General features: G+C 41.2%; 1 protein-coding gene across 4 annotated transcripts in view; it reads left to right on the top strand.

Moving 5' to 3' along the window:
• Positions 1 to 25,331, top strand: part of APP (amyloid beta precursor protein) — a 199,095-nt gene that overhangs the window by 89,508 nt on the left and 84,256 nt on the right. For all 4 annotated transcript variants that reach the window (XM_066571952.1, XM_066571954.1, XM_066571951.1 and 1 more), the window contains exons 4-5: positions 16,115 to 16,227; positions 17,674 to 17,867. In XM_066571952.1, the coding sequence (XP_066428049.1) occupies positions 16,115 to 16,227; positions 17,674 to 17,867 (307 nt within the window). The remainder of the gene's footprint in view (positions 1 to 16,114; positions 16,228 to 17,673; positions 17,868 to 25,331) is intronic.

The following is a 25,331-nucleotide window of genomic DNA, read 5'->3' as shown; positions in this document are numbered from 1 at the left end:
TGAAATTTATTTCACAGTTAATCGAAAATGCAAGCTCCCAGACTCATCAATGATCAATTAAATATTTGGCTACCCAGTGTGGGTTTTTCTCTAGTTCTCTTGGATTTTATGTCTGAAATCCAGGGTTGATTTTGAATATAGAAGACATAGCATGTGTAAATCACGATGAATGTTGTACTGTTAGTGTACAAAACTGAAGTAACCAGTCTTTGATGTTTCAGATTTTGGCAAAAAAAAAGTTAAACTTCATTCTAGTTACAGTGTGAACTTCCCCTCCGCATGTCCTTGTGCTCCATTCTGTAAATAAGAAACATTTTATATGTTACTTTGTTTCAGTTAGTCTGGGGAAACAAGGATATTAGAATGAATATCTAATTGAATCTTAATCTAATGTTTTTCTGTAGCCTATCCAGAACCTTTTTACTGCTTCATTTGTACTCCTTTATTAAGTAACAATGATACCCCAAGTTAATTTGACATGTCATAAAGGAGTAATACTGAATTCCCATGCACCTTTCTTTTTTGTGAAATTCTCTAAAATGATAGGCAGCTGTAGTATTTTAGATCAATTTTTCACAAATGTAACTTCCCTCAAAATGTCTCTTATGTCAAGCTGTTTCAAGATTAACTTTTATATTCTAATAAGAATGGAAGGCGTAATTTCAAGTTAAGCTTTTATGCCATTTTATTATGTACGAGCAATTGCTTGTGTACGGTTTTGTTATCTGGTCTGTTAAAACAGAACCAGTTTACAGCAGGATTTTGCATGTTATCAGAGCTACAGCTCTGAAGTTAAATGTTGACTAACATAGCCTGCACTGTACTCTGTCCACGTTGGAGAACTGGGAGGATGCCTTTCACGTCATCCCAAGTGCTTCGAGGTGCCACCTCTTCCTGTTTGTCCCTCTCCCTTCTTCCAGCAATATGGCTTGTAAGGAAGGTGTCTATGATACTGCTCATTGGCCAAAATTCCTGTTGTTGTCAACTGCATGTAACAAGAGCAAATCTGAAGTGTCTTATTTGTGTTTTGGCCTGTGTACCACTCTAGGAGATGTGGAATGCCCAAAAATTCCTCTTAAAATTTGGGTCTCGGTAGATGGTACCTTATTGTGGTACTGATGTCTCGAACTACCCTTTTTTTCCATCTGTCTCTCTGTCATAGAATTTCCTTATTCTCAAGATTTTTGTTTATCACATGACAACTGTAGCTGAGGGTGAAATGGGATACAATAGCACCTTTGGGGAAACTTGAAGAACTCACTGGTGTGGCTTTTCATTTGGCAAAGAGGGTTTTTTTTTTAAGTACTGCTAGAAGGAGAGTGTTTGTTTTGCTGAACTGGAACATCAATTTCTTTGACTCTCTTGTCTGATGTGGCAAGTTCAGATTTCTTTCTGAGCAGGAAGGGCTATGCTGCAATAAAGTACCTGAATATCTGTTTTGGCAGCTGTCGTCTGAAGCTTTGGTTAGGCAATATATTTTAAAAAGACTTTTTAACCACGACAGTCCAAACAAACTTCTTATTTAAATAATTAAATCCTACGTACAGAATTACAGACTGGTTGAGGTTAAAAGGGACTAAAGTGGATCCTCTGGTCCAACCTCCCATGCTCAGGCATGATTTTGCCAGAGTACATTGTACAGGGTTGTATCCAGATGGTTCTGGAATGTCTCTAGTGAGGGAGACTCCACACCCTCTCTGTGTGATTTGTTCCAGTGCTTGGTCAGTGCACAGGAAAGAAGCTCTTCCTCATGTTCAGGTGGAACTTCCTGTGCATCTGTTTCTTCCTGTGGCCTCTTGCCCCATTGCTGGGCAGCACTGAGCAGAGCCTGGTCCCTGCTCTGACCCCTCCCTGCAGGCACTGACAGACACTGATGAGATCCCTTCTCAGTTGTCTCCTTACAAGGCTGAACAGCCCCAGATCCCTCAGTCTTTCTGAGGGATCACGTAAGGAAGATGCTTCAGTCCCTTCATCATCTTTATCACCTTTAATAGGTGAAGTTTTGCATGGTAGCAATTTGACTTCAAAAGCAATCAAGGCTTCTTGCTCTCCTGTTGGGCCAGTCTTGCCTGAGCATGAGTTTGTTGGCAAGGTGTCTCCTCTGTGTGACTTTTAAGAGGAGCATTGAGAGAGTAGTTCAGCTTCCTGGGCAATTAGGGCAGAGGCACATGGGGGGAAGAGGCAGCACCACCAATAGATGTTGCAGTGGGGCACATTTTGTGTCTGATTGTGGGAATTCATAAAATCAGAGGGTTTTGGGAAAGCTGCAAAAGGCAGGCATTAGAGACAGCAGAACTGTGTTTAGGGCTAAGCAGTAGCCATGAGATAGGTCAGCAGAAAAATTACATAGAAGTAGAAAAGTAAGGACAAATAGAACAATGGTCTGTGTATTAACGCTTGTCTAGAATAACTCCCTAAGCTACATAAAAGTTTATCTAGCCAGATATTAAAAAGTTTTACGCTTAATAATGGAGCTCTGTGCATTGTGTTTTAAGGCTTACAAGCAGGTATTGTATTTGAAATAAGCAAGCACTGTTTTAACCAAAGGTACGTGTGCTTACAGTGGTTGGATGGAACTACTGTCAATGTGCTTTTGCTTTGTGTGATTGGGCAAAAAACTTATAAAGTGAGTTGTAACATTAAATTCTTGGTCTGCTGCCTGGGATGTGAGCTGCTGGCATCTTCCCATTGTCATAACCACGTAATGAAACTGATACTGGAAAATAAAACAGCTCAAGGCACGTTCCACAGCAGTCCTGTCCCGTTAGTAATTTGTACATAAGCCCCAGCCAGCAATATTTGTTCTCCACTTTCAGTTATTAACGCCACTAGAGGCTTATCTGCAATGCTGCATTGTTGCTGATGTCAGAGGAATGGCACAGCATAATGCCAATTTTCATCTGCTCTTTTAAAAGTTTTTGCTCCTGATTTGCTAACCTGTTATTTAAAGCTCTTTGTTTCCCTGTGTTGTGTGCAACTCTCCAGATGGAATTTGGGTTCTCCTGAGCAGTGCCCACTTCAGCTAACTTCTGTTAGCCTAATGTTTTCTCTGTGTGGAAACTCATAAGATACATTTCAGCTCATATACATATTGTCAAATATGTATGTAAGAATATATAATGCACTGATCTTCCTTAATATCATTCTTGTTTGGGATAGATGCTTCAGCATTACATTTTTTTCAGTGATGGTTCAACTAGACCCTTTTGACTAGGGGCAGAAATCTGCAAAGGATTTAATTATAAAAATAAGTTTTTGTAGACCTTTTAGATACATTACAAAATGTTCCACTCCAGTGGTTTATCTTGGTTTATTTCCTCTTATTTAGTCATCCTTTTTGTAGGCCTACAATATGATATATTTAGTGTTCTTGTAGAGTTTGATGTATTCCTTACTGTTGCTCACCTTACTCTAAAATCTATTTACTCTCTCAATTATTTTTTATCTGTTGATGTGATACAAGATACTTGATTTAAAAAAAAACCACTTCATTCTGTTACTGGGGATTAGACTATGACACTATGAAGTGTTTCTGAGCATAATTTCCATGCAAGTAGCAAATATTATTATATGTCACTCAGTATTTGCATGGAACATATTGTTTATATTATTCATTAAGGTCAGGATTCAGCTCTCAACAGAACATGATCTTACCTGTTAATTCTGACTCGGCTTTTGTCCATAATGACTCATTTACAGCAAAGAGAAAAAAAACGAAACAGGTTGGAATTAATAACTTGATAAAATATGAACATCTTCTACCAGGTAACATCTTCTCTTGGTAACTACTGTTGTGTTCACTGAGTTAATTCTTACAATGCGAACTGGAGAGAAACAGTTTTATTATAAAGAGGGTGAGTTTTTTGTAGATAGTAATATTTATATAAACTATTTATGTAGCATTGCACATTCACAGAAATTGTTGACTTTGATTGAATGCAGAAAGTATGTTACAGGGACTTTTGTATTATTGAGTGCACTCATGGGAGGATTAGTGACAATACAGAGCTTTTGTTTCTTAGTTATTCGGAGCAATTCAGCCCCATCATTAGTAACAGTTATAACTTTTCTATCTTCAAGGGTAGGATGTCAAAGTTAGAGTCCTGGTGAACAGAATCCCGTCCCCTTTCCTCTCTTGTTGTGTTTAATGATAGAAGCCAGAGGTTGTATTTACATTGTGCTTCTTTTAGAAACTATTTTTTAATACCTGGAGGGGGTCCAAAAATTTGCATACCCAGAATATACTGTCCTCCTGATTAGGCAGCCTGTCTTCTCCTCGTTGATGGAATATGCTAAACAAAAGCAATGCCAAAAAGAAGCCTTGAGGTGTGGTATTTCCACTTCCTTCCAGGCAGAGTATAGCTGTGAGTGCAGTACGGCCAGGAGCCATTACACATAGAGCTCCACAGCACAGTTTTTCACTGTCTTGGTTTACAAGACAGGTGTCTGCTAGGGAAGGCAGAAAAGTCTCCCTTGGAATGGAGAATATAAACCTCCTCCCTCCAAATGATTAGAATTTTGGAATTAAGGGGCTCTCAGGCAAAAAGATATGGGAACAGGAATAACAGTTCTTCACTAGTATGTATGATAAAATAAACAGCAACTACAGCATTATCAACAAACAGAACCAGGAATCCAGTCCCGGCCTTTTTCGGCTGTGGCACATTCCCTTTTGTTGCAGTTCTGGTTGCCCTCAACCCCATCTCTTTTAACCTACCCCCATTCTCAAGGTATGCCTGCCCCCGTGAGAGAAACTCCCGAAAACCAAAAGAGTTTCCCCTCCCCACCCATCTCAAGTACCCAGCCATCAGTGCCTCTTAGCAACACAGTGATAATAAGGAAAAAACTGAAAAAAACCCAACCCCAACATTTACCCAACTAGGACTGCATCCATGAAAACCATAAGATTCCAACTTGGATACAAAGATGTTGCAAGAGGGAGATGGTATTGCATACCTTGCTAAAGTTAAGTTGGGTGGTATCTACTGCTGTGTTCTTAACTCACCAAGTTTGCTGTTGCATCCTAGAAGGCAAGTTAGGTTGATCAAGCACAATTTACTATTATTAGATCTGTTTTGGCTGTTGTTAATCATCATCATCATCCCCATGTGCCCAGAAATGGCTTTCAGTAGAACTTGGTTAATGATTTTCCCAGAAACTGAAGTGAGGCAGCCTGTAATTCCCCAAAGCGTCTTTCTTGCAATGTGGTTGCAGCTTCTGCATTTTCCAGGCATCAGGAAAAATTCCCTCAGATTCTGTGTCTTAGAATATGTAAATCAGTCAGGTTTGGCTTTAAACCTTGTATTTTAATCTGGTTTATAAATCAGAGAACTTAAAACTGCTAACCATGAAGGTGTTTTTTTGAAAACTGGTAGCCATAGACAAGTTTCAAATTCTCTATTGCTCTAATACTTAAATACTCTAATACTAACCATTCCTAAGAACTGTCCTTAACATGAAGAAATGGCAGTGTTTATTAGTTGTCTGTTTCTAGTAATTAGTATTTTCTTTCTAAAAAGTGTTCCTGGCTGAATGCTGATTGTGATATTACATTCAGTCTGCGTGGCTGCTGTTTTTGTCTTCTTTGAGTTACATGTGCAAATAGGCTCTCCTCTTTCCCCCAAGCTGTCCCATCCTGGCTGAGCTGCCAGACCACACTGTCATTCTTCCTAAGAGATGGGTAAAGGCTTTGCTTTGCATAGAGCAGAGTATTGTTTTGTCAGGTAATTGTCAATTTGATAGCTTGTAAACTTTGCAAAGCCCCAGAGCAGTTTTTTGTTTTCCCATGTCACTGCTTTAATGTTTCAGATCTGTTCCTTAGAGTTTTCCAGTACTGTTCTTTTTTCAGGCTTATTCTTTTATGTGAATTTTACTGACTTTTCTGAAGATCAAATAATTTCCAGTAGTTATTTGCTTATTCTGCTCTCCCATTTGAGTAGCCCAGTTAATTCCCTCTTATTCTGGATCAAGCAGTCTTTTCTAATTTACCTTGGCTTTCAGCACCTTCCAACTTCTTATGGCTGGCTTTATTTATAGCACTGCAGTAGACCTGTTTTAGCCAGACATGCTGCTGTCAGTTTAGGGTGGGACCTGGAACCTCAAAAAACCAACCTCCCTACTTGAAAAAACACCAAAACTTGCCATCTACTACTCTGCAGCAAGTGTCCACTCACAGCATCCTTCACTTTATAATCTTTTTTACCACTGTAAGCAGCTATGCTTCAGTCACCGATGTGTTTAGCAGCCTTCCAGGGCAGCTGAGCATGTTCTCTTACAGATTTGTCAGGCAGAATTACTGCTAGAATGGAGTGGAAAGGAAAAAGTGGATCTGAAGAGTCTGCTGGGGCTGTACAAAGAGAGGGGAAGAAGCATTAAGCAATTAAGTGCAATGTGGGAGGAGAATAAAAGGGTTTTACTTGGGCAGAATCATGTAAAAGCTCTGTGACTGAGGCAGGATGGAGTCAGGCCATCCAGACTTCATTATTCCTGCTGTTTTCTAACTCGGGAATTCCAATAAATTAGGCAGGATTATGTAATTGTGAGGGAAGGGGTTGTGCTTGCAAGAAATTCTCATTTGTGGGACAAGCATTGCAGATATAACATGTGCCAAGGAATTAGAAGGGAGAGCAGCTCAGTCCAGAAATTTGTCATCTTCCCAACATGAATTTTGCAGCCTGCTTCTGGGCCTGGTTCTTGGTAAATGGTGTTTGAGAGGCAAACTCTTGATTTGTGGTGCAGAGCAAGCAAGTTTGCTAGCATGAGCGGTGGCTACCTAGAGGAAGAAAAGTGAAGGGAAAATCCCTCAGGAAGCCTTTTTTGAGGTGACCTTTGTTGCTGGTCACACTGATAACTTCTGGAATGGTGTTTATTTACTTTGTAGGCCTTTAAGGAAGGTGGGGCAGGAGCAGGAATCCAAGTGGCATGATGCTATGGTAATGGGCTTTAGCACAGCTCTTTGATGTTGCATTACTGAGCAAGAAAGGGACAGAAAAGGCATCTTACTGAACTCACAGCAAAATTGTTCCTCAAAGATTTGGGAAACAAGTAAAAACCACAAGAGAAGTAAATGAATTTAAAATTGCAATAAACTGTTGAGGTGCTGTGGACTTTTGAAGAATGTTTATTTGCTTTGTTTCTAAAGATGCCAGTGTGTGGTGATGTGCGTTTGAATCTTCTTGCATGTAAACACATATATCTGCTCGTGGCATAATGCATCAAATCTGATCTTGTGTTCTATCTGGGAAGTAAGACAATTATATCAGAAAATTCAGTCAGGCAACAAAATAGCAAAATGAGCTGAAATTCCATTTATGTCTCTGATGGAAGAACCTACATAGGAAGGAGGAAGAAGGTTTGAGAAACAGACTTTTTTAATGTGAAATGAAGACATAGTACACACCACAAATTAATTATATGTATATTTCTACATACATAGTTCATTGTTTTAGTCCAGTTAAATGTACTTTGATGGATTGTACCTAAAGGATTTTAGCCCTTTGACTCTAGGGTTGTGTGAGGTATTTGGGGCTGCCAAAAATCACAGTAGATCATATGATATATCAACACTGAAGCTCCTTGTGGTGCACATGTAGATATTTAGATGTCAATGAGCCATTCCAGAAGGGTTCCCTTTACCTTGATCTTGTGTCCTAAGCATGTTGCATGTTGTGTGCCATCTCAGTGTTTGTGGAAAGTACCTTAATTGCCATGATTTCATAGCACCATTCTAAGAGCGTCAAGATGATACCGTATAGTACAACTAGAATTATCAGTCAGTTCTTAATCTAATAGGACGGCTTTACTAATCCCAAATAATTGCCTTTTATGCCTAGAACAGTGGAGGTATTTTGCTTGAGAGTCATTGTATCAGAGTGTATTTTTTGCTATGTGTGATGGGTTGGTACTATGCCTGCTAAGGAACAGAACAATAGCACTCCCCCCCACCCTCCCCCCCTCCAGCCTCCAACTATAGTTATGGAAAAAAAAATCTTGGTACTTCAAGGATGAAGGGTAAATATTGAGATTAGTGTTGGTTTTGTGTCACTGTGGCGCTCAGTAATGAAAGATGCAGGACACGCTTTTATGGTGCAAAGAAGAAAAAGATTGATCCTGGTTTATTTCACACGTGTCTATTTATAAGGTTTTTAAAGAACATCCCCTGTCTATCCCCAGTTGGTCAGTAACAAGTTGTTACCCTGTATTAATTATTCACTCAATTGTTCACAGTGTGTGTGTGTGCAGAAAAAGTTGTTTGTGAGAGATAGTTTTCATTTTTCTATCTAACAGTGTAGGAAGAGTTTATACAGATGGCTAGTGTTTATCACAGCCCTAGAGCTCTTTCTCAAGGAAAGCAGGTTGTTTTCCAGAGTCTTAAAGTTTTTCTCAAGGAAAACAAGTTGTTTTTCACTGCTGCAGAACTCTCTTCTCACAAAGAGCTGTCAGCTTTCTCATGGCTCGAGTCAGGATTCGGTTTGTAGGCCTTTGGCCTTGCTGTTTCACCTCCACAGTTTTGGCCAAGCCTCTGGAAGATAGAAGAGTTGCAGATATTCCCACTCTATGCACCAGAGGTGGATGTGCAGGTCATGCTGTCATTTCTGCTCCTGCCCTTCCAATTCAGGTCTGCATTGCTGTGGGTCTCTAACTGAAATTCATGTTACAGGCTACAGATAAAATGAGGGAGTGGGAGCAGTTTTGCTACAGAGCTGTTTTTGGAGGCAGTGTTATGGGCAGGAGTTAAGCCTCTTCTCATCAGAGAAATACAGATGTTTCAGGCTGCTGGGGCACAGGCACACTTTATCAGCACTATCTTGCATTCATGTTGGCTGATGGATGGGTTTGTGGAGAGGCCTGTAACTTCCATTTAAAAATAAATTTGAAATTGAAGAACTCTACAAATCCTTTGTTTACTATAGGCTGTTTAAATCCTTCAAACTAGAATGAAGATCTTTAAATGTATGCCTTAACATGTGTCATGCCCAAGTTCAGAGGACAGCCGTCCTGGGGGCTGGGCACAGCAGCAAACTCTCCTTCAAATCACATTTTGACTGACACAGCCTCTTCATCTATAGGTACCGAGTTTAAGAAGTGAAGAGCACTATGGCTGGTTCATTTTATTGCTAGATAATTGTGCTTGCTAAACCATTTTACTGAAAAAAATTTAAAGTATCTAGGTGCCTTGCATCTTCTCTGCTTTTCTGGACTTCTGAAGAGAAGAAAAAACATTTCCAAGAAAGCATTGTTTCCTTGAACTTCAGGCCAGTGCATTTGGCTTGCTCTCTCATTGCAGCTTACTTTTAATTACCAATGTTATAAATGAGAAAACATAAAGATTTAGGTAAACATGACACTTACTAAAAATTCCCAAAGCTACATACATGCTTAAATAGATGTAATTCTGTATGCATAACATAATACGTACCAAAGAAATGTGGCTGTGTGAGCACGAGAGGTGGCAGAGGTGATGGAGCTGGGGAGCAGGGCAGAGCAAAGCTCCAGGACAGCAATACAGGAAGAGGGTTGATCTGTTCTTGGTTGGCATCATGCCAAGTGTGGGATGGCTCTGGATAATCTATACAAAGTCACAGGGAAGAGACGCATTTCTCTGAATGTTCTCAAATATGTACTGTGCAGGCACTTGAGCTTGTAAATTTGTTTTAGTAAGGCCTTTGTTCTCATTGGTGACATGAAAATGAAGCCTTGAGCCCCAGACCCTCAGCATGTGCACTGCCTCTTCATGCAAAATTTAACACAGGCTTTGTTTGAAAGTACTTATCTGAACATGCTTAATTTTTGGTTTGGAGCCCAGCCATCTGCTAGAAGGTGTTTGGTTTTGTAATGGATTTTCTTTTATTACCTTTATCATCTTATCTTTGCTTTTTTTCTCTATAGTGTTGGTGGGATCTTCACTTTTCATCTAGTTTATGGAGTGGCTGGAAAATCTGCTGGTCAGGGACCATATCTCACACAGTGCTTTTATTTTGCACTACTTTGCTTTGATACCTTCCCTTATACAGATAAGGCAATCATCTTGTTAGGAGCATGTGGACTTCCTGAACCTTTTTCTTCCTAGAGAAGATGTTGGAGGTTAGGATTTTCTTCCTTTTTTCTTGCTCGGAAATTTTCTCCCATTTGTTGCCTAAGAGATTGCAACAATGAGTACTTAAGAGAAAAAAAGATGTGGCCATGGGATAGAAGGTGCAGTTGGTTGCAGTCTCTTAGCTGAGGAGTGAGCTTGGTAGCTGAGGCACTTTCCCTTGGGAAAGTGCAGAGATACCACCAGATTCTGGCTGGCGGTCAGGGGTTGGGCTCAGTCCCCTCTCCCTCTTTGGCTCTCTGGATCGGAGTGGAGTCAGTTGTGGTTTTGCTGCCCAGGGCATTCACTGCCACTGCAGTTTTTGTCCTTTACTGCTTCTTCTGGGTGAGCCTTTGCTTGCAGGAGCAGCTGCTGAACTGGGACCTTTTCAAGACGCAGCCTCACGGGGAACAGGACCCTGGCTCCCTCCCCCTCTCTGGAGGAAGCGTCTCCCAGCTGCTTGCGGAAGCCTGTCTGCCATTGCCCAGCTCAGCTGCTCCTGCTGCTGCTTTGGGCTTTTGCTACGCTTTAACTCCATGTCCTCCACGTCCTCCCAGAGCCCCCAGCTCCTGTCACAGCTTTGGAGTCTTTGCTACACTTTGTTTTGCCACCCTGGGTGCGCTCACCTCTGCTGTTCCAGCCTGCTGCTCCGAGGTTCTGCCGTAGTCCATTGTGCCACGCAGAGTGGCCCTGAAACTGACTGCTGCCTGAGAGTTTGCAAAGGAAGTGCCTTTCCTTGGGAAGGAAGGCCCTTTCCCTGGAAAGGAAGGCCCTTTTTCCTGGGAAGGAAGGCCCTTTTCCCTGGAAAGAAAGTGCCTTTCCTCGGTCTCCCTCTGCTGGAGCTGCCATTGCCATGCGCAGAGGCGGTGGAGCGCGCCCCACAGCGCCCCCTGCAGGCGCGGGGGAAGCATCGCACCTGCCCTGCCCGGCCGGGAGCCACCAGCGCCCCTGCTGGCCGTGACCAGAACTGCACCCAAGGGGAAGCACCCGACAGCTGGGAGGAGGGCGTTTTATTGTTTATTGTTTTATTTTTTATTGGGTTTCTGGGTTAGTTTCTTGTTCCGCCATTGCTGCTGTTTGTTTGTCTTGCTATACATATATACACTACTAACTGTTATTCCTTTTCCCATATCTTTGCCCGATAGCCCTGAAATTTCAAAGTTACAATAATTTGGAGGGAAGGGGTTCATATTTTCCATCCCAGGAATGTAGCTGCCTTCCTTGGCAGACACCTGTCTTTTGAACCAAGACAGAAGATTTTAAAGATTGTGTCAATGGTAGCCTTAATATAATTCCAATTCTTTTGTTAGAGGTTGATTCTTAATAATATTCTTAGTATTTGCTGTATTGAAAAATGAAATTTCTGGACCAGAACTTCTGGTCTTACAGCAAAAAATCCATTGTTGTTCCAAGAGTATTTTTCAGATGATAGAATGTCCTTGACTGAAATAAAGTTACTTAATATTAAAATGTAGCATTATAACATCCAGCAAAACTGGTTTTGAACAATGTGAGCTGGTAACCTGTTGTGATACACCAGCATGGGGCAATAAAAGAAGCCTGCTACAAACACAATGGACAACTGGAGGGGGTTACTGTCGTTATGGGGGCAAAGATGATATTTGTAAAATTAAATTAAAATGTGACTTACCATGTTGACACAATACATGTTGTGGTGATGTGCAGTTAAAAGTGGAAAGTTAAGCAAGAAGCACTTTGCAGGATGTTGGCAGCCTTCAGCTAAATGAGTGATGGGCACATGATGGTGAGTTTTAATGTGGTAACACAACCTCTACTCAGAATTCCCCTTTAGGGCTGTTTTCTCCAGATGGCAGACACCCATTAGCCAGCAGGGTCTGGTTTTAACCAGCCCTTCCCTGCAAAAGTGGGTGAGCAGCTACTGGAACAGAAGTAGCTGTAACACTGGTGTGTTGGATAACCTGAGAGAATGTATGGATTTATAAACTCATGAACAGAAAAATGGTGCCATCATGGTTTATTATTAGAGTACCTCTGCACAGGACACACTTCCAGCTGTAACCAAAATACAGGAGATGCTGAAGAAGGCAGAAAAGTACTGTGAAATATTGATAAATATAAGGCAGGCAGAGGTAGTGGTGTTGGTGGTAATGATACCAATGCTTTGTGGTTGGTACAAATTTTGCAAGCCCCCCATCCATGATCTGGTCAGGGTTTACCCTGACTTGCTGGGGGATCAGGGGCAAGGTGCTGGTAAGGACAAGGGGACAGCTTGAGGCCAGGGAGGCTTTTAAGGCAGTGCTGCTACCTAGGGAAATGCTGATCCTGCTTAAGCAAAACAAGCAGGGTGTTGAGGACCAGCCCAATATGATGCAAAGTCAGTATATTGCTGTGTTGGAATTAAAAATAATATTGGAGTTGAATTTGGCAATTCCATCAGCTGATAGTAGCAATTACAAGCAGCACTGGTCAGGGTTGCTCCATTGGTCAAAGAAGTGTAATAATGCATAGCTCTCTCTGTCATGGTATGCATGGGCAAAGAAAAGTAGTATTACAGTTTTTACTTATTTTTAGAGCCTCTCTTTGGATGTGCAGGATTGCTCTCCCTTCATATGTGCTTGTTTTCCCAGTGTAATCTGTGGGTTACTCACTCAAAAAAGCAAAGAATCCTAGAAATCTTATGACTCAGCATAATTGAAAGTTAAACAAGTACAGGAACAATACAGGCTGAAGTTTGCCTGCAAGACTAAAGTGCTAGAAGTGGTTCTTTCTGATGGATTTATGTTTCTATTAGATTACTCTAAGCAAATTAAACATTGCAGTTGTCAAATTACTTCAGTTGAGTTTGTCAAACTGCTACTTGAACATTAATTTATTTTAAAAAGCAACAAAAAAATAGAACAGAAGTTTAAAGCTTTGCGTTTAAACTTCAGTAGTAATTATCATGAAAGGAATGAAAGAGGTTTTTAGAACATTAGCTCTGTGTGTATGTCTAAATAATGGATAGAGTTAAATTTTATTTGTAATAAAAATAGAATTGAAGGCAATAGAAATCACATGTAAAGTTGCAAGTGGTTGCTATTGCCTAGATTTTCACACACCTAATTTACTATAATTCTTTATATTGAAGGAGTATTACCATGAGCAGCCATCCTTCTCCCCACGTCCTCTGTTCCTTCGAAAAGACAGAGGAGGGCTTGTTCCATTGGATGCTGTGAAATTCAGCAATTGTTTGCAACATGGAGCCTCATCTGAAATGAGAATTTGGGTTACTGTGAGGATGCTGTTGCCTTATTTCCAAGCAATATGATTCTATAAAGCAATGCACGTTTTCTGTGTGCTAGTCAAATCTAACACTGTATCTTCACTGACACCTGAACATCTACTATTTCTGTAGTTTATTGTTATGAGTTGGTTGATATAATTAGATGCTCAAAAATTAATGTGCTTTATTTTAAATTATTGCACACTCATGCATACTTTTAATGACACTGCAGCCCAAGCTGCCTTGCCCAGAACTTTGGACATACAGCTTTCCATCTTCCATTGGGTGGATGTAACTCGGTGGTACATCCAATAGTGTTACTTTTCACAGAATCATGGAGTGGGTCAGTTTAGAATGGACCACAGAGGGCCATCTGCTTCAACCTCCCTGCTCAAGCAGGATCATCCCAGAGCACATGGCACAGGATTGCATCCATGTGGTTCTGGAATATCTCTAGTGAGGGAGATTGCACACCCTCTGTGTCATCTGTTCCAGTGCCTGGTCAGTGCACAGGAAAGAAGCTCTTCCTCATGTTCAGGTGGAACTTCCTGTGCATCTGTTTCTGCCTGTGGCCTCTTGCCCCATTGCTGGGCAGCACTGAGCAGAGCCTGGTCCCTGCTCTGACCCCTCCCTGCAGGCACTGACAGACTCTGATGAAGTTCCCTCTCACTTGTCTCTTCTCGAGGTTGAACAGCCCCAGGTCCCTCAGCCTTTCCTCACAAGAGAGAAGCTCCAGCTCCTTCCTCATCTCTGTAACCTGCACTGGACCCACTCCAGGAGCTCCATGTCTCTCTTGCCCTGAGGAGCCCAGAACTGAACACAGCACTCCAGATGTGCCTCACCAGGGCTGAATAAAGGAGCAGGATCACCTCCTCTCACCTGCTGGCAATGTTCTTCCCAATGCATCCCAGGATCACATTGGCCTCCTTGGTCCCCAGGGCACTGTTGGCTCAGGGACAGCTTGTTGTCCACCAGGACCCCCAGGTGCTTCTCTGCAGAGCTGCTCTTCAGCAGGTTGGCCCCCAGCCTGTGATGGTGGCCAGGGTTATTCCTCCCCAGTTGCAGGACATTGCAGTTCTGCATGAAATCATCATACTCTTAAGTCTTCAGCAAAGCCTCTCTGTGCTTGTCTACTGCTCAGGCACTTGACTAAATTAAAGCATTAATAGTTGCCAATTACTTATGTCCTGGGAAAGTTCAGGTATATGCCAGGCTGGTCTCCAAAAAGCTGCAATTTGTGTGACTTTCACTGCAGGATTTGTGTGTGACACTGCTGGGAACTGAGACTTCGTTAAATGAAAATGCAAATTTTGTATTCAGGGTTACCAGAAAGTGTACTTACTCAATTTTGCAAGGTAATTTTGGACACCTCTAGAAAATGCTTCTGTTAGTTTGCAGGCATTAAAGTGTGCTAGGGAAGCATAAAAATAATTTTTTTTCGCCTAGTTAACTAAGTTACAGAAACTAGTTGCTATTTCCTAGTTGACTAATTGACTTTAGGGCTTCAGATCAAAGGCACTGAAATAGAGTGAGGAATTTAGTGTGAAATACACATCTTGGTGTGGCATATAACAAAGGTTTGTTTGTTGAATTCTGCTTTGTTCCTATATATTGGTGTTGATTATTTTTAAAATGGACTTTTTAATTGTAAGCCTTAGGGGCCAGCCACTTCATCAGCTCTCTGAGATGACTCTACTCAACAGTAAACTTGTAGTCATTTAATTTTGATCAATTAACCTATTATTGCATCCTGATAGCCATTGGACCATCTTGATTCTTTCCTGTAGCACAGACTGTAGTTTTTTGTAGGCGACAGACAAGTGAGCTTTAGGGAGCTGATTTATGCCAGCTGAGTCATGTGCTTTCATAATTCAGTATATGTTCAGTATATACACTTCTCTAAAGTACTATGTAAATTTCCCTTTAAAAAATATCTTTGAGAAGGTTTGGGGTTATTAATTTGCAACATCAGAATTATACAGAATTACAATGATTTTAGTCTAATAAATCATGTTACTTAGTACAAGAGTTTCTGAGTACTGGTGATGTGAGCAGTGTTCATTTTCTAAGCATGTAAATAAATTTTTGTTCTGCTGTTGAAGATGGCACAATCTCTTTGGTCAGTTATGTCCTTGGGAAAAAAGGCTCTTCACCCAGTTTGATCTGACCAGATATTCTAGTGATCATGAATCATCTTGTTTCTTGGATGATAAGCTCTACTTGCTTATCAGCCTTCTGGGCTAACATGAATTCATCTGGCTGATGAAATGAGGATGCAATGAAGAGGCTGCAGCAGCAAAAATAACTGAGTTGACTGTGTTGCTGTTAGCACTGTATCAATGGAAATATTCTCAATTGCTTTGAAACAAGGTGGTGGTGTCATTTGTTTTATGTAAAACACCAAAGTATTTCAGAACACTTCATACCCTTTCCCTACTGCTATTAAGATGCAAAATGTAGTTGTCCCTCCCTGCCCCTGTAGTCCCCTTCCTGGAATTAGATCTGCCAACTCCTGACTTCATGTTGCACCACACCTATCTGCAATGGGTCCTGCAAGTTTTATTATGCTGAGGTTTTAATAAACAAATATATATGAGATCAAAGGCTGGAGCTCCTTTCCAATGGCAAGTTGAAAGATGGTCATAATTTGAAGCACCATCTAGAAACTGTTCCATTCTCTGCAAACCTGCCACTCATTCACAAAAGCTGCTAGGAGTAGCTAGAGGTTTAACAGGATGAGATGTTGGAAGTAAAAGTAATATTTCTTGGGTGTTAATTTCTTTTCTTTTCCCTTCCAGTGGGCGAGTTTGTGAGTGATGCCCTTCTGGTGCCAGACAAGTGCAAGTTCCTTCACCAGGAAAGAATGGATGTGTGTGAAACTCACCTGCATTGGCATACTGTTGCTAAAGAGGTACATTCATCTGTCTTAAAATTTCCTACCTTCCTTCTTTAAAGCTGTGTCACTCTTCTGAGGATGATTTAAAATATAGCAGCAACATGGAAAACAAAAAGCAATACTTTCAAATGTTTGAGTGAGGAGCATTTTGGGATTTTTTGTAAGGTAGGAAATGGGAGTCAGAGCACAATAGAGACCATGACTGAATATTTACCATTGACCTTTGAACATTGACCCTCTTTCATAGCATTATTTTTTTCTTCACAATCACTCACAAACTCACTGTGTTTTCTGCTTCCTCCACTTTCCTGTGTTAGCACTGGAACTAAATGCCTAGGATTTATCTTGAATCATTATCCTGGGTGGATATTATCCAGTCATTATCATGGATACTGGTATGCCAGATGCCCACAGAGATCAAACAGGCCTCAGGGAATGCACTATGTGAAATTCAGCAGAAAAGGGTAGGAGAGCTGATCAAACAAGGACCAGCCAAAGGCATTTTGCAGGCACAGAGATTTTACAATTTAACAATGCTTTACTGAAAATAGAAATAAACTTAGTGTTACAATTGCTAATGTGTTTTGGAGTTTTCCAAAACACAGAGAGATTTCCACAGAGAGATTTAGGAATAAAAACTGAGATGAATTTCCAGCATTTCTGATTGCTGGTTTTTTTGGAACCTCTTAGCTTGTACGTTATTCCACCTTCTGGAGATGAAATTTGAAATGGGATCAGCAGCTTTTCAAATGTTCAGTTCTTGTTTGAATTATACTTTAATAAAACACGTAAGGCACCAGCCTTTCCACAAAGGAATTCTAGTTCATTTTGACTGTTTGCAAACTTGAAATGGCAATGGCCTGGAAGGACATCATCACTCTGCAACACTGAACCATTTTCCTTTTTTCCTCTGTCACACATCACTATATCTTTAAGGTATGATTATGACCAGCTGACTGTTTTGCAAACAAAGCTAGGAGATACTGTACTGGCAGTGATGTCAGACCAGACTCAGTGTGTTTCTACTGTAAGAGGTGTTTCAAATGTTGATTTACCTCGAGGCAAAGTTTTCAATAGCATAATGCATCAGGATTGGGATTAACACATCAAATAATTATTTTGTCATCATATTTTTTGTTTTTGAGGCAAAGCCTGTGAAGATTTTACACAGGAAGATGAGGAGTTCTCATGTACATAGGAGAAGACAAGCCTTTTGTTCTGAGAAAGACTGATAGGAGAGCTTGTTGCTTGCAGTGGACATGGGTAGGGAGCTGCTTACAGTAAAGTAGTGAATGCAAGTGTGATCTTTCTAAATTGTGTTTCAAATTTCAGAGATGATGCAGTTCACCAGCTTTGACTTCCCAAGGCAGTATGTAGTCCCTTCATATTTTCTCAAGGTCTGTGAGATTTTTTCCTCCGTGCTAATATTGTTGCTGGGGTTTTTTTCCCTCTTTTCTGCAGTCCTGTAGTGAGAAGAGCATGAATCTGCACGACTATGGCATGCTGCTGCCCTGTGGAATTGACAAGTTTCGTGGTGTGGAGTTTGTCTGCTGCTCCTTAGCAGAGGAAAGTGACAATCTTGATTCAGCTGATGCTGAAGATGATGATTCAGATGTCTGGTGGGGAGGTGCAGATGCAGACTATGCAGATGGAAGGTACAGTGACTTTGTACCCTTCAACTTGTTATTAAGATGCCAAAAATCTGTCTAAAGGACCTTGGCATAGAGGAGTATTTGCACCTTATACAGGAACTTGCATTTACAGTGGCTGAAAGCATCGGTGTTCTACTCCTTTTATTTTTAGCTTTCTAGAGTAAAGGTTATTGTTAAAAGATACACTTTTAAGGCACACTTTTTAGTGCCTTTATAATTTCCTCTGTCAGAATTATTGCCATATTTATAACAAAAATGCCTAAATTCATATTTTTTGACAAATAAATGACAAATGGAGTATTCCTAAGATGCTTCACCTGCAGTCTGGGGTACTGCAGCAGCTATCAGCCAAAATAACCAGTGGAGTTCTTGAAATGCCTTCATTCATAATAGGCATTAGCTGTGTGTATGTTATGTTATGTTATATTATATTATATTATATGTTGTTATTGATATAAGAACATTTTTCTGCTGACAATTAGTTTCTAAACATTATCTAAAAGAAAATGTGCTTTATTATCTAGCCTTTGACAGATTTGTTAATTTGCTGCTGTTGAGAAGGAACCTGGAGGTGTCCTTTGCAAGGCAGTGATGGGTGAGAGGATACCATCCCTGTCCTTACCCTTCCCATGCCCTGTGCACATAGGTTAATTTTGAGCCAGACATGGGTTATAACTCTGTTGTAACACTCAGTGGTAACTGAGTGGTCTAATGCTGTTAAAGCCTTTTCATATCACTCTCCTGAGCATGTCAGACAGCAATTGGAAGAGCAGAGTACCACAAGTCATGTCCTTGCAACTGGATGTCAGCAACTTGCAAAGATGGCTTTCTTCATAAACTAAGATCAATGTTCAAATTCTGTTTGTGTTCCCCAGGCTTTCATCACTTTACACTGTGCTAGTACAGTGCTTCTATTTCTTTTTTGTATAAATAATGCACAAGATCTTACACTTGGGGCTGATTGCAAGTGGTTTCAAGAAATAACCAGAAAATAAATAGGGACCAAATTATGTGAATAATGCTGAAAGTTTATAGGTCTGAATTGTGTTATGTTTGGACTTGCTAATAATTTAGATGGAAACAATTCAAAGAACAGTGCAGAGATGAAGGACAGAGACTGAATTGCTGTAATTTGATGCAGTTCTAGGTGTCATTAAGACCTAGAATAATGAGAACATATATAATGGTGGGCAACTAAATCTTTCCTGACAAAGCATTGGTAAGTGCTGCAAGGTAGAGTCCTTTGTGAATAATGGAATAAGTTTAAAATAAATACTTCCCAATGGTAATTTCCAATTTTCTGTCATAAACAGGAGTTAATGGTCAGACTGTTTGGTGCAAAAGCCTACATCAAAGAACTTTGCATATTCCATATTGATATCTTTGGACTTTCTTCTGATTTGTAGTCCTAACAACTGTCAGTGTCACAATTTATAACCCTTTCAGTAGGATTTGTAAAGCTGCTTTTGGGCTTTTGCTGTGTCATTTCTGTATATTTAATTTAGATTTTGATTGGGTGTTTAAATGTTCTCTTATCCTAAGAAATGAGTGCAGACTTTGTTCTCATGGAAATGTTTGGTTTTTTCATTATATAAAAATATATTAACACAAGAAAGATCTATCCATCTATCTTAAATATCTATTAAATATATAGGTAACATATTTATTATATTTATACACCTATATATAAAGTACATGTCTTATACATACAAGATCAAAGATGCCAAAATATTTTAAATAAAAGAGCTTACAGGGGTATAGAGTACTTGTTCGTAAGACAAATATCTGCTGTATTTCTGTCTTCTTTGTGTTTTTCACTGAACATTTTAATTTACTATTGTAGTCAGTTTTCTTCCTCATAAGGCAGTTTAATATCTGAAGAGATGAGTTCAAGAATAATTTCATGAACTTTGTCTTCTCTAGGAATGGGAGATGTAATTGCATTTCAATCCATTTCTGAAATTCCAAGCAAATACTGATTTTTTTTTTTACCCTCCCCTCCCTCAGAAGTGCTTGCAAAAGGAAAATGAAAGTGCCCTTCTATGGGGCACTTGTCCTTCATCTGCAGATGAAGAGCCAAGTAATTGGTAGTTCTTTTAGAATGACTCACCCATTTCTTGCTGCCTCTTAAGCCAAGTACATTTAAGCTGTGTGTATTGCAGCTAGAAATACTCTTGAATTTTAGTTATATATATGTATATATTTTTAAAAAAATCTTACATGGCAGTATGTGATAATTAAAATATTTTGTGTGTGTATATTTATTCATATCTGAGCATATGTTTGTGTGGCTATCGATACATATATGCCTTAGTCTTAAACTGATTGTGAAGGAGAAAGGAAGTGTAAGGTAGGAGAACACTTTGCTAATGCTAAATTGCCAGTATTCTCTGCTATTAAAGCACATCTGTTTAAAGTGCTTACTCAAGTCTACATTTGTCACCTCACATGGGTTCCCAAGTCAAAGTGAAGGTGACATGTTTGAGGTGGAGGTGACAAGCTGAAAAGCAGATGATTATATTCTTGTTTCTCAAAACTATGATAGAGCAGAATCCAGCAAATGTGGGTGATCTATTTTGAGATTTTATATCCCAAACTATCAGATTAAAATTTTAAAATACTTGCATTTGTGGTTCTCAGTGTGTAGGGGAAGCACATTGCAGCCATTCAGTTAATAAATGCCCTTTTTCAGACTGTTGTGTTTTCACCTCCAACAGTTGTCCCTGAGGCACTGTATTTTTTTTTTTTTTTGCTTTGTCAAGGCTGTTTTCTTCTCCACAGGGGGAAGAAAAGCTCAGCTGCATGTTGTAGCCACACTATTAGAGGGGATGTGGAGGTAGCTTGGGCTGCAGTGCCTCATAGTTGGGTGTCCTTCCCACCCAATATCTGACCACCACCTGGGTCTGGATGTAAAAGGATGTGACTTGTTGGCAGTACTTGGAGGAAGGTGGGAGGGTGCATTTTGGTGATATATGTACCCTTTTTATTCATGAGGCCAAGAGGCAGAATCCACATGTGCTTTTGAAATTGTCTTGTCATGCTCATCCTGAAATAGTTTTTAACTCTGACAAAGAGGTCACAAGCATTTTTAAGCAGTGGAGCTCCTTGTTGCTATCATCACCTTTAATTAAAATTTACCTTGAAGTCTGCCTTAGGGACAGTAGGTGCTGCCTTTCAGTATAACTGCAGCCCTATCCCTGAATAGCTACAGCTCAGTCAAGTGACCTGCAAGCTCTGGCTGCTCTTGCAACTCAGCACAGCCTGGTGGCCCTCCTGCCTGTGTGTGGGAACTAGCTGGAAGACTTGGTGTCCTTGATGTCCAAAACTGAACGTCTTTAGGAGTGATGGCCAAGCTGGAAACTTCCAGGTTTTCTCTGTTGTCTTGGTTTGAAAGGCAGGTGTCTGCTAAGGAAGGCAGGAGCCTCCCTTGAAATGGAAAATGTAAACCCCTTCTCTCTGAATTTTTGAAATTAAGGAGGCTCTCAGGAAAAGATATGAGAATAGGAATAGCAGGGTTTTTTTAGTATGTATAATAAAGCAAATAAACAACAATAACAACCACAGCATTAACAACAAACAGAACCAGAAACCCAGCAGCAGCCTTCTCAGCTGCAGTCACTTTGCTCTTTGGTGCAGTGATGGTCAGAGCTGGCAGGGGTGCTCCTGGCTCCCGGTGGGCAGGGCGGGTGCGGTGATTCCCCTGCGGCTGCTGTGGAAGAGAAGCTTTTGCTTCATCATCTCCCTGGGGCAGTTGATGCCGGTGCCTCAGCAGGACACTGGGAAGCAGCAAGCTGGGCCGGCAGGATGTCAGGCAGGGGGTGAGGGGCTACACACCAGCATCAAAGTCAGAGCAGTGCTGAAGAAGCAGCAGGGGTGTGGTGGTGGCAGCCAGGCTCCCAGCAGGGCAGGGAGAGGCGAGCTCAGGATCACAGGCACCTGAGCAGATGGTGATAGGTCCCTCTTTTAGTGAGGTAGGTGATAATAAGGTCTCAGTGGCTGCTCTCACAAGCAGAAACTCACCCCACGGCAGAAGAACCAGCTCCAGGCTGGGCTCTGGCCGCAGCAGTGAATTTTTCAAGCAGCAGCTCCAACCATCCTCCTCTGAAGCCAAGAGCAAGAACTAGCAGTTGTCTTAGCCCCATCTTCTGTCTTTCAGAGAGAAACTCTCAGATAAGAGAAGTGCAATTGGATGCCTTCTCCTAAGTTTGGCCACTTCTTTTGTTTTGGTTTTTTTTTTTTTTTTTTAAGTACTCTGTTGTGTTTCTTAGCAATTTATAGGAAAAAAATCTATACTTAAAAAGCAACAGAAGGAAAGAAACCTAACCCCCCAACATTATCCACCCCAAATTTTTTCCTGTACCAACATGGTACATTAAATTTAAACTTTTAAATTATATACACACGTGCACTACCTTAGTTGTATATGTATCTATAAGCAGATATGGATACAGGCACAGTGTCATGGGTAGTACCTTTTAAAATAAGGTCCTCTTAAGGTATGCATCGGGTCCCTCCATTCTTTTGCATCGCCCACCAGGTGCAACCTGGTCCATGAGCGAAGACAGCTCCACGGATGGGATTGTCCTTGCTGGAGGCAGAATTAACCCAAACAGTTGTTTTCAGTGTACTCCTTCTGTACCAGTGGAACTTTATCTCCATCTGTTGTTTGCAAGGGCTCAGATTGGGCAGGGCCTGCTTGGTTGTTGGAACTTGAGGTGTTCACTAACTATGTGGCCTTTGTTAATTAATCTCCCAGTCCTTGAGGCTCCTCTTACTCAGTGCCTTCAAGGTGGTTTTAGTAAGTTCATTTCATTGTTCAACTTTCCCAGCCACTGGTGCATGATATGGAATAGGATACACCCACTTAATGCTATGTTCTCTAGGTGTTTATAAGGCTATTCTTGATATAAGTCCTGTTGTCAGACTCAGTTCTCTCAGGGGTACCATGCTTCCAAAGGATTTGCTTTTTAAGGCCCAGGATGGTGCTCCAGACAGTGGCATGAGGCACAGGGTAGGTTTCCAACCCTCCAGCGGTGGTTTCTGCTGTTGTGAGCACACAGCGCTTCCTTTGGCAGTTTGAGGCAGTGTGATATAGTCAATCTGCAAGGCCTTCCTATACTTATATTTGGACCACTGCCCACCATACCACAGAGGTTTTACCTGCTCGGCCTGCTTGATCGCAGCACATGTCTTACAGTCATGGATAACCTAAGAAATATTGTCTATGGTTAGATCTTCTCTTCACTCTCATGCCTACTTATTTCATTACATTTCTGTCCTGATGATCTGAGGCATCATGGGCCCATCGAGCTAGGAATAATTCTTTGTGTTGCAAATCTAAATCTATCTTTGACACCTTTATTTTCACAGCCTGGTCCGTCTGCTTGTCGTTTCAATATTCTTTATTAGCCCAACTCCTGGGGACACGGGCATCTACATGATAGACTTTCACAGGTGGCAGGTGAATGTGGCAAGTCTCTATCCAAGTGGCAATGTCTTTTTACTCATCAGCAGCCCAGATTGGTTTTCTTCTATGCTGCCAGTAGTGGCTTTTTTCCACCTTTCCAGCCAGCCCCACAGAGCATTGGCTACCACCCACAGATCAGTATAAAGGTAGAGCTTTGGCCACTTTCTTTAAGCAATGTCCAGGGCCAGCTGAATGGCTTAGAGTTCAGCAAGTTGACTTGATCCACCCTCTCCTTCAGTAGCTTCTTCAACGTGTCGTGTGGGGCTCCATATGGCTGCTCTTCACTTCTGGTTCATCCCTAGGATGCAACAGGAACTGTCAGGGAAAAGAGTTTTTCTTCTGCTGGTAGTTGGTTGTACAGTAGTTGGTAGAGCTTTTTCAGCATGCATCATTTGTTTCTGCTCTTCTTTATCAGTAAGACCAACGTTTTCACCTTCCAGCCAGTGTGTAATTATTTCCAAAACCCCAGGGCGATTTGGGTTTTTAATATGGGAGTGCTGAGTTATAAGAGCAATACATTTGCTCCATGTGGCATTGGTGGCATGGTGGGTAGACGGCACCTTTCCTTTAAACATCCACCTCAGCACTGGTAGTTGGGATCCCAGGAGGAGTTGTGCTTCTGTGCCAGTCACCTCTGAGGCAGCCTGGACTCCTTCATAGGCAGCCAAGATTTCCTTCTCTGTGGGAGTGTCATTGGCTTCAGACCCTCTGTACCTTCAGCTCCAGAATCCCAGTGGTCAGCCTCGAGTCTCCCCAGGCACCTGCTGCCAAAGGCTCCAGGACCAGCCATGGTTCCCAGCTGCAGAGTAAAGCACGTTCCTCACCTCTGGTCCTGTCCTGACTGGGCCAAGGGCAGCCACATGAACGATCTCCTGCTTGATCTTGGTGAAGGCTTGTTGCTGCTCAGGGCCCCAGTGGAAATCATTCCTCTTGTGGGTAACCAGGTTGAGAGGGCTCACGATTTGGCCATACGCAGGAATGTGCATTCCCAAAAAACCTATGGTGCCTAGGAAAGCTTGTGTTTCCTTCTTGCTCGTTGGTGGAGACATTGTGGTGATCCTGTTGATAACTTCAGTGGGAATCTGACGCCATCCATCTTGCCACTTTACTCCCAGGAACTGGATCTTTCAGGCAGGTCCCCTGACTTTGCTCTTCTTGTTGGTAAAGCTGGCTTCCAGCAGAATCTGGATGATCCTCTCTCCTTTCTCAAATACTTCCATTGCCGTATTCCTCCACACAATGATGTCATTGCAGATGAATGATACAGTGGAGATGGTGAAATTTCCAAGCCAGTTTTTAGAAATCAAGAAAAATTTCAAGAGGAACCAAGTGGGTTTGTGGCCATTTTTAACTTTTTCTCCTGTGTAAATGGAAACAAGTCATCTTTCATGCAGACTCTTCTGCAAGGTGGCTTTAACCACATCTATTCATAAAACATACCTGGATTTCCCCCAGGGGAATGCTGCAGTATTATTTGAAGTCTCTCTTGTGTTTCTGGAGGCCAGGTATTTTGGGGAGAAGGGAACAGGGAAATCATTTTTGTTTGTATAGAGGCTTAACTCCTAGTAGAGTCAGGTTTGTGGCATATGAAAACTTTATCAGCATGTTTTAACTTCTTAATGCCCTGTTAAAAAGGAATCATACTGTCTTCTGTTTTGCCAAGGTCGCTTTCAAAGTTGTAGTAGGCAACATAATATAAAATGAAATATTAAAGGCTTGGTCTCTGAAATGAGTTGGAGAAGTTGTTAACTTCACCTAGAAGGCTGTTCAGCCATATGTGATGCCATGAGAAAGATTCACACCCACTTGTGCTCGAAGTTGACAGAAAATCACTACGTATTTACATATTTAAAGATCATTTATTCATTAGTAGTAAATTTCAAGTAGAAGATCAGAAACAAACCTGAAACCTTGTGACAACAGAGCGTTAAGTTCAAGAAATATTTTGAAGGCAACAGTAGCAGTAGCTGAACATACGTTTTTTGACCTGTTGTCTGTAT

Source organism: Molothrus aeneus, chromosome 2 (genome assembly GCF_037042795.1).
Source record: "Molothrus aeneus isolate 106 chromosome 2, BPBGC_Maene_1.0, whole genome shotgun sequence".
NCBI classification, from domain to species: Eukaryota; Metazoa; Chordata; class Aves; order Passeriformes; family Icteridae; genus Molothrus; species Molothrus aeneus.
This window is presented reverse-complemented; position numbering and strand designations above follow the sequence as displayed.